Source organism: Phyllobates terribilis, unplaced genomic scaffold (genome assembly GCF_046119375.1).
Source record: "Phyllobates terribilis strain yellow unplaced genomic scaffold, ASM4611937v1 Scaffold_5__5_contigs__length_657084704, whole genome shotgun sequence".
In the NCBI taxonomy this organism is placed as follows: domain Eukaryota; kingdom Metazoa; phylum Chordata; class Amphibia; order Anura; family Dendrobatidae; genus Phyllobates; species Phyllobates terribilis.
In genome coordinates, this window is record NW_027362765.1 from 483,611,635 (window position 1) to 483,624,967 (window position 13,333).

The following is a 13,333-nucleotide window of genomic DNA, read 5'->3' on the forward strand; positions in this document are numbered from 1 at the left end:
GCACACCTTTCTTTGAGAAGTAGTGCCGACTGGGCATCTGGTACTGGGGCACTGCGACGGACATAAGGTCTCGAAAATCCTCTGTGTCCACCAGGCGGAAAGGTAGCATTTCTGTAGCCAAGAGCTTGCAGATGGTGAAATTCAACCTCTTAGCTTTCTCATGGCTAGGAGGAAATGGTCTTTTACTTGTCCACATCTGAGGGACCGAGGGCTGGCTATTGTGCTTAGGCGGGGTTGATAAGGGTGTCCCCGGCAAACTGCCGGTCTGTGAGGAAGATGCAGGCGGACATGTTAGGTTGCCTTGATCCAAAGGTGGTGCTATCGATGTCGGACAGCGCTCAACACCAGCTGGTGTTACCACCTCCAAAGAAAATGATGACCTGCCAATCACGCTGGCTGTTGCGGGTAAAGAGGTGGCAGGTCTGCGCCCCAAAACAGGTGTGACTGCTGTACCCCAGTCACAGAGGATGAAGAGGCCGCGGATGCACAAGATATGGCAGACGGTGGTTGGCCCGGCCGGCTAGGCCGCATTGTAGCACACTGAGCTTCCCACTGCAACTTATGCTTCATGTCCATGTGCCGGTTCATGCATGAAGTACTCAAACTATGTATTTTTTGGCCTCTACTTAGCTTTTGCTGACAAATGTTACAGATAACACGAGTTGGGTCATCTTTATCGATCTGAAAAAATGCCCAGGCTATGCAAGGCTTAGCACCCATGCGACCTGAAGAGCCACCACGACTTGTGGTGAGAGGCAGAGTTGTGTTTGAGGATGCAGTTGTTGACGTGTTTCCAGTACTACGTCTCTGTCCAGGAAGGCGCAACCTGACCTCGTCGTCACTAGCATCTTCCTCCACCTCCTCTGCTGACCTCATCTCTTGGCTGACTGTGGGTTGACAGTAAGTAGGATCTCCAACCTCATCATCATCACCCTGTGCGTTATCACACCCGTCGTCCTCAGAGCCAACCTGTTCCTGCCCTGACAAAAAACTAAAGTTGTCGCTCCAATCAGGTATTTGAGTCTTATCATCGTCTTCCTCATTGTCTCCACCAACAGGAGTTACAGTTTGGGAATGAGGGTCTACATTATGGTCAGAACCTTCTGCGTCTGGTCCTGGATCCGACTCATAAAGATTCTGGGCATCAGTGCAGATCATTTCCTCGTCTGGATTCACAGAAGCGCTGGAGTCGACCTCTGATTTCCAGGCTATAGTATGAGTAAACAGCTCTGCAGACTCAACCATCTGTTCTACCTCATACTCAGACGGGCAGCTGGAGATTTGGGAGCTGTGAGGAAGCAAGTGCGATTGGGGTGACACCTTTGAGGACTGGAGTATTTGTGATGTTGAAGTTGATGTGGAGGAGAGCCCACTTAAAGGAGCACTTGATATCCGTTGAAGCACCTGCTGTTTTTGTGCCTCATCTGGAATTTGTAGCGATTGGCGTGGCCGTAAGAAAGGGATCTTATCACATTGTCCGCTAAAAGAAGTAGACATTTTAGTTTGGCTGGAAGATGGTCTTTCTTCTGCAGATGTTACTGTTGCTTTAACACCTACCCCCGGACACAACCTTTTTTCCCCTTCCCAACACGCCTATTCCCCTTTCCACCAGCAGCAGGCCTTTTTCCACTCATTTTGGTGGTTAACTAATTCACAACTCTGGAGTTGTTTGCACAAAAAAACAATGGATGGGAACCGAGCAGAGCTGAGTGGCCAAACTGTGGTATTAGGCCAAAACTATTGGCTGGGTTAGATGCAGAAAAAAATTATATTCAATTTGCAACCTGATGGAGGTCAGTATAGATGGACTAATAGAACAAGTCCCACACACAGCTAGAAGCCCAAATATTTTTTCAGAGGTAGATGCAGAAAGAAATTTTATTCAGTTTGCAACCTGATGGAGGTCTGTATAGATGGACTAATACAACAAGTCCCACACACAGCTAGAAGCCCAATATTTTTTCAGAGGTAGAAGCAGAAAAAAATATATTCAGTTTGCAACCTGATGGAGGTCTGTATAGATGGATTAATAGAACAAGTCCCACACACAGCTAGAAGCCCAATATTTTTTCAGAGGTAGATGCAGAAAAAAATATATTCAATTTGCAACCTGATGGAGGTCAGTATAGATGGACTAATAGAATGATGCTATGCCCAAAAGATTTTACTTCACTAGGTGCAGTAAAAAAATTGGTATTCTATACACAGGTGGTATATCTTGCAACACAGATAGGCTACTCCACTGACTAACACACTCTGCAATAGGCCAAAAAGGATTAGCTTTGCTAGATTCAGCCAAATGCTGTGAAAAAAACTTGCACAGCACTGGCACAGACCTGCCTGGCAAAAACTGATAGGAACTGATGTAACCTAGTCCTGAAAAGGACTCCAATTACAATTAGTCTTTACTCCCACAATCTATCTATTTAAGAGCACAGACCTGCCTGATAAAAGTCGTAGGAAATGCTGTAACCTAGTCCTTAAAAGGACTGCAATCACAACTATTCCCTACTCCCAAGCTATCTGTAGATTTGTGCGAAAATTGGCTTGAAATTAACAAGGTATAGCGCACACAGCAACAGCGGTGCCGTCTAACACGCAGCTGCAGCAGTGAGAAAATGGTGGCGACGGGGAAAATGGCTTGGTCTTATAGGGCAAGGACATGTGACATACACTGCCAATGACACATGCCCTTGCTTGTGTGAAAAAAAGCACTTCGCTCCGTGTGTGCGCTGCTGATAGGCTGACAGATTGCACCTCCCCACTGTAAATGCGGGAAAGAGAAAAAAAAATGGAGATCTTCATTGTTCCTGCAGAGATCCATCCCCTGCCCCTCCCCCCACCCCGCTGTACACTCAAACTGCGTATTAACATTAATTTTCATCATTACTGAGAAAAAATCCAGTTATGATTTTGGTGCACGAACAGTTATCGAACATAACCTCGAACAGCCGAATTTTACTCAAATTGTTCGTGTTCGCCGAACGGCTCGAACACCGCTCAAAACAGCTCGAATTTGAGATTGGCGAACAGTTCGAGTAGAACAACGCTCATCTCTACTCCTAAGCCGTCTGTGTGGACATGTAGGTCATAGGAAGCTGAATACAATGACACCTTGATATCTGCGATCAAATGTCTTATTCCAGAAAGAAATCTACTTTTTTTCTTATATGTAAATGATGTCTTCCAAGTTACGGGGACGACGCTGCCTGGAAGATAACTCTGCCTCCAGAGATTATTTTACATGAAGGGGAAGTTACCAGTGTGAGACAAGTAACTAACACAGAACAGGAGAAATTAAATTTGTCTTCTTGCAAACACATTTGCTGCAGCTCTCACAGCTCTGCTGTATTGTAACCCTGTCTGCCTGGGAGATGGAAGCTGAGAGGATCCTGCAGATGTGTCAGGTATAATCACACACAGCTCTGCAGTGAGATTCGAAGAGCAGAGTGTTAGAACTCTCCTGTTGGTTTTTTTCTAGTTTGCTGGTCACATGACCTTTTTTGCCTATTTAATCCGGCTCCGCCCTCCTGGCCTTGCTGGACTTCATTGTATTACTACTCTTGAGCTAGCTTGGTGCTCTTTTACCTTTCTCTGTTAGTTTTGCTAGGTCTTCTGACCTCTATGTTCTATGTTGTGTGTTTGTCTTTTACTGCTACAATTTCTGCTAGGAGGTGTCCAACTTTATCCCAGTCCCTAGATCTTGTAGGGATCACTCCCTTGCATCTATAGGTCTTCATACAGACTAGCTGAGGACTTTAGCGGGTCTGATCGCAGGATCAGGTTCCCCGTGACATCGTAGGGATCCAGTTTAGTTCTATCGTAGGGACAGATCTCCTGTCTTTCCTTAGTGCTTGTAGCAGATCATAACACAGAGAGAGGCCATCCCACATCACACTGGTAAATCAACCTTATATTTATCTTCCGGGTAGCATCCTCCCCAGAGCCTGGAAGACGTCATTTATATAAAGTGATAAAAGATGATTTAAGCACAACAAGTCGTCTGATATGAGACATACAGGGATCACTGTCCTCAGCAGTCTATAACCTGTATGCCCATATTAATAGTTTAGAGAGGTCAAATGTGGTGACAGATTCCCCTTAAGGAGGTAACCATGGATAAATAATAGAATCCTGGTCTAGCATTCACGTTATAGCCTGTGGCCACTGGGGGGAGGGATTGGGGGTACTTCAAGTTTTTCCCATGATTATAATCCAGTTTCTATGATGTTCACCCTGGTGTGTGGGAAGCAAGAACTGATATGGGTGAGATGACAGTTTATGTACTTGATAGATAAGTGTGTTGCATTCTATAAGAGAAAGGAAATAAAGATAGTGTTTTATATAGTTTATGAAATTCCTGAATTTCCTATCTTCTTTTGACATTTGTTTTATGTTCCTTATATTTAATCAAACTGCAAAGAATTGGTTTTAACTCCAGATAGGGTGCATTAGAAAACTAACTTTTAACATTTATTTCGCTTGATAAACCCACAAACTTGACATACTTCATCAACTCTGGGACTCGAGAAGCGAGATTCAATCAGCCAAGCAATTGTTTCATGCTCCCTTATATTGCTCCACACAACTGTTAGAAAGCTCAAGCCCGGTGAGATGAATGTTAAATTATGTTCTCCTAAAAGCCATCTATTGATCCAAGCAGAAAACAATTCAAAAAAGGAAAATATCAAATAAATAAAACTTGTGACGAATACTAAAATTACCACATTCTGAAACTGGATGTAGTGTATTACCGCTTACTGTAAGGTACAGGGCACAGCTATAGTCATATATTGATAACACAGTACTTCTGGTATTTTACCTTCCAGGTAAAATGATTCTAGTAAATGGCTTATTCATATTGTCCTACAGGGTATCACACACACTTGTTGTATTCCATGATGAAGAATTTCTGCTTGTCAGATTAGTACATGATGAACTGCTGAAGGAATACCTATTACTTAGACATCACATATAGCTTTGACTTTTATAGAGTATTTTTCCTGCCAACAGTGAGGAATGGGAAAATGCTTTGCAGATTTAAAAAGAGGAATGCCTTCCTGGCATACAGAGCACTTATATTCTTAATATGCCCATACACATACACAGGAGTCTAATCATAGGGAGAGCAGCGGGGGTAATGGAGCCTGGGCTCTAGGACTGGAGGGGACCTGACAGTAACTGTGCCACATAAAGGAATGGAAAACAGTCCTTACTCATAAGCTCTTATCACCCTTGTGCCCGACATTAATATATATATTATACCTACACAGGGACATCACTGTATCTGTAATGTCTATACAGTGACATCATTGTATCTATTATACTTATACAGTGACATCACTCGTCTATTGTACCTGCACAGTGACATCACTGCATTATACTTATACAGTGACATCATTGTATCTATTATACTTATACAGATACATCTCTTGTATATTATACCTACACAATGACATCACTGTGTCTGTAATTTCTATACAGTGACATAACTGTATTATACAGTGACATCATTATATCTATTATACCTACAGAGTGACCTCACAGTATCTGCTATTCCTATACAGTGACATCATTATATCTATTATCCATATACAGTGACCTCACAGTATCTTCTATTCCTATACAGTGACATCACTATATCTATTATCCATATACAGTGACCTCACAGTATCTGCTATTCCTATACAGTGACATCATTATATCTATTATCCATATACAGTGACCTCACAGTATCTGCTATTCCTATAAAGTGACATCATTATATCTATTATCCATATACAGTGACCTCACAGTATCTGCTATTCCTATAAAGTGACATCATTATATCTATTATACCTGCACAGTGGCATCACAGTATCTGCTATTCCTATACAGTGACATCATTACATCTATTATCCATATACAGTGACCTCACAGTATCTGCTATTCCTATACAGTGACATCATTATATCTATTATCAATATACAGTGACCTCACAGTATCTGCTATTCCTATACAGTGACATCATTATATCTATTATACCTGCACAGTGGCATCACAGTATCTGCTATTCCTATACAGTGACATCATTATATCTATCAATATACAGTGACATCACAGTATCTGCTATTCCTATACAGTGACATCATTATATCTATTATCCATATACAGTGACCTCACAGTATCTGCTATTCCTATACAGTGACATCATTATATCTATCATCCATATACAGTGATCTCACAGTATCTGCTATTCCTATACAGTGACATCATTATATCTATTATAACTACACAGTGGCATCACAGTATCTGCTATTCCTATACAGTGACATAATTATATCTATTATCCATATACAGTGACCTCACAGTATCTGCTATTCCTATACAGTGACATCATTATATCTATTATCCATATACAGTGACCTCACAGTATCTGCTATTCCTATACAGTGACATCATTATATCTATTATCCATATACAGTGATCTCACAGTATCTGCTATTCCTACACAGTGACATCATTATATCTATTATCCATATACAGTGACCTCACAGTATCTGCTATTCCTATATAGTGATATTGTTATATCTATTCTATTTTTACAGTGAAGTCACTGCATGTATTATACTTATACAGTGACATCACTATATCAATTATTCCTATACAGTAACATCTTAATATTTATTATATTTTTACAATGACTTCACTGCATGCATTATCCTTATGCAGTGACCTCACTGTATCTATTATTCCTATGCAGTGACATCATTGTAACTATTATACCTATACAGTGACATCATCACTGTAAATATAAGGCCTAACAGCAGAAATAAGAAATGTATTTATTTGTTCTGTGTTCAATACATAAGTATTAAAATAACACATTCTTTATCAGCCCTTACGTCTTTTCTACAGGATGCTCCTTTAAATCATATCGAATAGATGAAAACTTTTGGGCGTTGGTAAATCTTACCCTTGAAGAGCCTTCTCTCCAAACCAGTCACCTTTTCCTAAAGTGCGAAGAAATATTGGATCTTCACCCGGCGAATCTTCTCTTGTTACATTCACCTGTCAAAAAGAAGCATTTGTTTTCTTCAACTCTTTTCACATAAAAGCCAGAAGGAAATTGACTGATAGAAGGTTGAATTTACTGGCAATGAAGATGGAGTGGTTGTCAAAACCTCCAAAATTGACTGTTTTCTGTTGGTTCAGGAACAAATATATAATTCCATGCCACCGTACACAAGAGTAATTCGCCTGCTCAATATAATCCCTGATGTAGTGTAATGTACAGGAGAAAGTGGGCCACATGCACCATACAGGAACATAGTCTTAGGTATCGCCCTATTCCGACTGTGTCAAAAACCTTTTCATTGTCCTCGGATCCCATATATGTATATTTCCCCCAGCAGTTGTCACTGTGCACTCAGCTACTACATCGATTAATGGAGCTTAGCCCTCTGTTTCAGGTGGCAGACTGATTCAAACATATTAATTAATGTGCAATCCAGAAATGTGATGTTTCAGCCAAATAGCGTGTCCTTCATCAGACGTGACATTGCAGGAGACTCTAGATTTAGAGAAGAAAGTGCTTGTGAGTAGAAGAAGACTCTTCTGAAGTGCTTCATCTCCGGAACCACACATCATCATTGTATCTGTGGTATGGGGTAATACCGTACTTGAGCACTTAGACCGTGGTATGAGTGAAATGTTTCAACCTTAGCTACATCTGTTAATGTGCACAGTAATTATTGATTTGCTCATTATGAGTAAATAATAATAGAACCAAACACTTATAGCAGATCGGTCACCAGATTTTACAGTATAAGATTCATACATAATCAAATAAATCTCTTAGACTTGATGCGGCTGGTGTACTTACTTTGAAAATCCATGTCAGAAAGTCTTCTTTACCAAGTTTAACTTATAGCTGCAGCTTGTACTGAGCAGTGTGAGATTTTGGAAGCAGTAGGGAAGAGTGACAGTGAAGAGCTGTCAATCAGACTAAGTTAGCAAACACTAAGGTTAAACTTTCTAAATGAAAGCACCACTCCAGCGTTTTTATTTTATTGCACTGCTGGAGTGTATCTTTAAATGTAATTCCCTCCTGTCTCATACTTACCTGCTGCCACCTTCATCCTTTTCCAGCGTCGCTCCTGTCGGTCTCTGGCGAAATGTTACCTGCCAGTAGCTCCAGTGTTTTATGGAGTGGCGCAGAGGTCACTTTTCAATACAAGTCTACGAGAGCCTCATTCTGGCCTCATTCCGGCTCTCATAGACTTGCATTGAGAGCTTTTGACATAGCTTCTGACCTCTGGCCAGTCAGAAGTTGCACTCACAAGATGGTGTTGTGGGACCAGAACGGTGCTGAAAAATGGAGAAGACACCGGCGAGTGAGTATATGACCAAGGACAGTGGGCTTCGATTTAAAGCGCCACTCCAGTGCTGAAAAAAACAAACACTGGAGTGGGGCTTTAATTATACAGCCTTTCTGACATGTATTATGAATGTAATCACACCAGCTTTGTAAGGTCTACGAAATCTGTTCAATAATATATGCAGATTGTATTGTGAAATCTGGTGACAGATCTGCATTTAAAGGGTTGTCCAGTGACCCACACCGACTGGCTGAACGGGGAACTTTCAGCCCAGCTGCATTTTGTAAGGGGTATAAAAGTGCCCCATCGGAGATGAACATGGATCCGCACTGATCAGTAAGTTATCACCTATCCCCTGGATAACTCCTTTAAAGGAAAAGTGCACCTTTGTGCAGAAATTTACATTGTTCAACGCGATAAAGGCAAAATATGATGAAGAATAGTGTTATGTGGGATCTAGGCACAGAGACCCCCTATAACCACCAGGAATAAGGAAATACTTGCTTTTCCCTTTGGAGTCACAGCACTTTGTTTCTTCATGAGTAATAGCCTAGACTGTAATTTTCTAGCAATCAGTGACCATCTAGATCACCACCAATATTATCTTAGGCAATGATTTTATGCTACGCCAGGAAATTAGATCCTTCCCAGCCTCTCACTAAATCTTACTTATCAGGGGGTCTTCAGGTCTTTTGATAGCGGGGGGATCGTCTTGTCTGGTTTCTTTTAATTTTAGTTATTGAATCCTTTATTCTATATATAAACACTGTGGCAAGACGACTCACTCAGCTCTCACGGAGGCAGACTCAGGACACACGTTCTCAGGTTACCTTTCTCCTGGTTTATTATCTGGCATAAACTCATGCAGGGTTCCACAGGAAAAAATAAACAAGACCCCCTTGGGTTAAACGGGAAAACAAAACAAAGTATAGCTCAGTCTATAGGTGAGTGGGTTCCGCCCACTCTCGGTAGCATAAACTGCACAGGTAAAGTCCAGGTAACAAGCTCTGCAGCTTCCACAACACTGTCTGGAGACTTCCCTCTCCAGACCACACTCCAGAGAAAAAAAAAAGGACTGAGCTTTTACACATTGCTCAGCCATTCCCATAAAACCGCACACCCTTTAACAGAGTAAACCTACCAGCATATAACACGCTGGCAGAAAAATAAAGTAGGTCTTAGTTCACACAGGAGAGCATCCTGAGTGACACATACCTCTCCTCACATATAAAACAAGTGACACTGTCACATATTCCCCCCCCTCTGCCCAAAGCCGGGGGTTTGGGCACCTTCTGACACCAGGCAGGGAATCCTAGAGAGGGCATCTGCATTCCCATGTAACTTCCCGGGCCTATGCTCCACGTGAAAGTTAAAATCTTGAAGCCCTAGGAACCATCTAGTTACCCTGGCATTTTTACCCCTCTTCTCCCTCAAGCATCTCAACGGGGCATGGTCTGATGCTAATTTAAACTTCCGGACTAGTAGGTAATATTTCAGTGTATCCACGGCCCATTTTATGGCTAAACACTCTTTCTCTACTATGGCGTAGTTCTTCTCGCAGGAGGACAGCTTTCGGCTTAGATAGAGAATGGGATGTTCTTCCCCATTTATCTCTTGGGAGAGTACAGCCCCTAGACCAACCTCTGAAGCGTCCATCTGGACCACAAATTCTTTCTTGAAGTCTGGCGCGACCAGGACCGGCTGCTTGCACAGTGTTAGCTTCAACTGTTGAAACGCGGTCTCCGTTTCTTCCGTCCATTTAACCATGGTTGATTTGGTGCCTTTTAGAAGATCCGTTAGTGGCGCTGCAATCATGGCGAAATTCGGGATAAACCGCCGGTAGTATCCCATCATTCCCAGGAATGCTCTCACCAGCTTCTTCGAGAGCGGTTGCGGCCAGGTTTGAATTGCCTCCACTTTCTTGATTTGCGGCTTTATTTTGCCTCTCCCAACAACATAGCCCAGGCACTTGGCCTCCTCTTTTCCGATGGCACACTTTCTCGGATTTATGGTAAATCCTGCCTTCCTTAGCGCCTCCAGAACGGCCTGTAGTTTAGGTAGGTGACTAGCCCAGTCTGGGCTAAAGACCACAATGTCATTGAGGTAGGCTGCGGCATACTTCTTATGTGGGGCTAGGATCCGATCCATGGCCCTCTGGAAAGTGGCTGGGGCCCCCTGTAGTCCGAACGGCATCTGCGTGTATTGAAAACACCCATCAGGTGTTGAGAAAGCCATCTTCTCCTTAGCCATCTGGGACATGAGGATCTGCCAGTAGCCCTTCTTCAGGTCAAGAGTGGTGATGTACCTCGCCGGTCCCAGCCTCTTGATGAGTTTGTCGACGCGGGGCATCGGGTATGCGTCACACTTGGATACCTCATTCAGCCGGCGGTAGTCATTACAAAACCTCCACTCTCCATTGGGTTTCGGCACGAGGACGATTGGGTTCGACCACCCACTCTTTGACTCCTCTATTACCCCGAGGTCTAACATCCTCTTCACCTCAGCCGAGATCACCTCCTGGCGTGCTTCTGGAATCCGATACGGCTTCAAACTCACTTGTACGTGCGGCTCTGTCAGCACGTCATGCTCTACCACTTGAGTATGCCCCGGCAACTCTGAGAACAGCTCCCGATTCCGCTGTAGTAATTCTCGACACTGTTGCTTCTTGGCCGGTGATAGAGTCTCTGCAATAGTGACCTCCTCCACCTTGCCTTCTGGTGCGGCTCCCAGGCAAGGAGTTTCCACAGCTTGAGCAAATTTACATGATATATTTGATGCGGCTTTCTTCGGCCAGGCTGGTGGACTTTATAATTAACCTCGCTGACTTTCTCCACCACCTCGTATGGACCTTGCCATTTGGCGAGGAACTTGCTCTCGACGGTAGGGATCAGCACCTAGACATCGCCAAGGAAACTTGGGAGGCTGAAGTCACGCTACACCGGAGTATCATCGAACATATCACCCAGTAACACAAAGTTGAATTCACTTTGTATGAAAGTTTTCTGAAATTGGTAAAAGAGTCTTTTTATTCAGAAAATGCGCCACTCTTGTCCATGTGTGGTATTGTACCTGAGCCCACTTTCAACAAATGGAGAAAAAGTGGACTTTTACTAATCTCATAGATATAATCCCTGTAAAATATATATTTTGAAGGCAAATTTTATTTTAGTTTCAAGGCTCTGATAAATATTCAGTTGTAAACTGCAATAAAAATGGATGATTATAATTAATTTTGTAATGTTTGCTTTATATAAATTTATTTTGAAATAATTCTTAATTGGCCAGACACTTCAGATTTAGAGCTTAACAGACGTTCTTTAATTAGTTCCTAATGATGTTGCTTGTTTTGTTTTCAAAAAAATCAAATAATGCTAAATTGTTCGTTTTAAGCAATTATAGAAGAAAAAGTTTTGATTATCTTTCAGAACTGACAAAATAAAAGCTCCTAATGAAGAAGATATTTAGATTAGCCTTTGTTGCTATAAGGGTGCATTTAACTTTTAAGGCTGTTTTTAAAGCACCATGCCATCGTTTTTTTATTTTACCATTGGAGTGGTGTCACTAATATAAGTTCCTTGTCTCTAGTATCATACTCCCCAGTTGTTGTCTTCATCATTATCGGTCGTCTTCTGCAAGTTATGACCTGCCGGATTGTTCCAGTGTTTGCTGGGGGAGCCAGAAGTCACAACTCATTCTAAATCTATGAAGGCTAGAACGAGGCCAGAATAAGGGTCCCATAGACTCACAATGAGACCTTGTGACCGTAATCTCTGACTTCTGATCAATCAGAAGTTGCAGTCACAAGGTGGTGGTTCAAGACCGGCGCAGTGCCGGAAAGAGCTGAAGATGGCGGGTGAGGAGTATAATATTAGGTGCAGAGATCTTACATTAGTGGCAACACTACAGTGATGAAATAAAAGCAAAACACTGGAGTGGTGCATTAATAGAGAATACATTCTGTCAGGAACATATTAATATCAGGAAAATGTTCTTCCATATCTGCCTGACATAGATGTTCAACCCCCTCCCTTATTCCCTTTCTGCTCAGCACAAAAGCCCCAATTAACACACGCCTGGGAAATAGTTTATGCAAACGATGCCAGGCAAGGAGTGTTATAACTTTATTAGGAAGCAAGCATCTTGTCTCTGAAAGAGGCAGGAGGTAATTAAAACACAGGCTTGCACTAATTTGCATGTAAATGTTGAAGCTGCTTCCCAAGCCTCAAAGGAAAATTTCTAGACGCACTGACTCCGATATGAAATATGAAATCTTGTGAGTTCCATAGGTCCGACAGTAACGGGACCCATATGTTTAGTGACCAAATCAGTCCAGGAATGTATAGGTAGTTTTCCAGGGCTGTAACCAAAACCAGGGAGCTGCAGTGCAAAAACACCAGAATGGCAGACTGCAGCTATGGGATGTGTGATATCCAAATAAAGATAAAATCATAAGGGAAAAAATGGCGTAGTTTGCAAGCTTCTGCGATCAACGAGCGATGAGTTATAGCAGAAGTTAGTGTTTTTAATAAAAATGTACAGGCTGGAGACCGGCCCACATGATGTCACCACAAGGGGCGTGTGGCCAGATCTCCCCTTAGGTATAAGAGAATTTATGGAGAAGACAGGAGCACTCATTGCCAGGGGGGAATAAGAATTATAAGCAATGGGTCCTGTTCAATAACAGCATAATCTGGAGAGCCCCTCCTCCACCTATATTGCATCGTCTCTGCGATCATATAGTGTAAGTAAGTTATCTTCTTTTTTTTACCCTGTTTATTTTATGGAACTGCCTATGTATTTTAATGTCTCCCTTGTAACATCCTTGTATATATTTTTCCTAAACACTGCCTCCCTTTTGGATTAAATATAAAATTTAATAGTTCTGTTTCTTTTGTTCTGTAATCGTTCCCTTCCCCGAAGCCATATACGCTACCAAAACGCAGGCGTCCGGCCAGGCCTGTATTATATTTTAA

At 42.2% G+C, this 13,333-nt stretch overlaps 1 protein-coding gene across 5 annotated transcripts in view; it reads right to left on the reverse strand.

Annotated features, from left to right (window-relative positions):
* The window catches only part of PRKG1 (protein kinase cGMP-dependent 1), a 1,639,061-nt gene that overhangs the window by 250,743 nt on the left and 1,374,985 nt on the right, over nucleotides 1-13,333 (reverse strand). For all 5 annotated transcript variants that reach the window (XM_073685491.1, XM_073685493.1, XM_073685488.1 and 2 more), the window contains exon 7: nucleotides 6,956-7,050. In XM_073685491.1, the coding sequence (XP_073541592.1) occupies nucleotides 6,956-7,050 (95 nt within the window). The remainder of the gene's footprint in view (nucleotides 1-6,955; nucleotides 7,051-13,333) is intronic.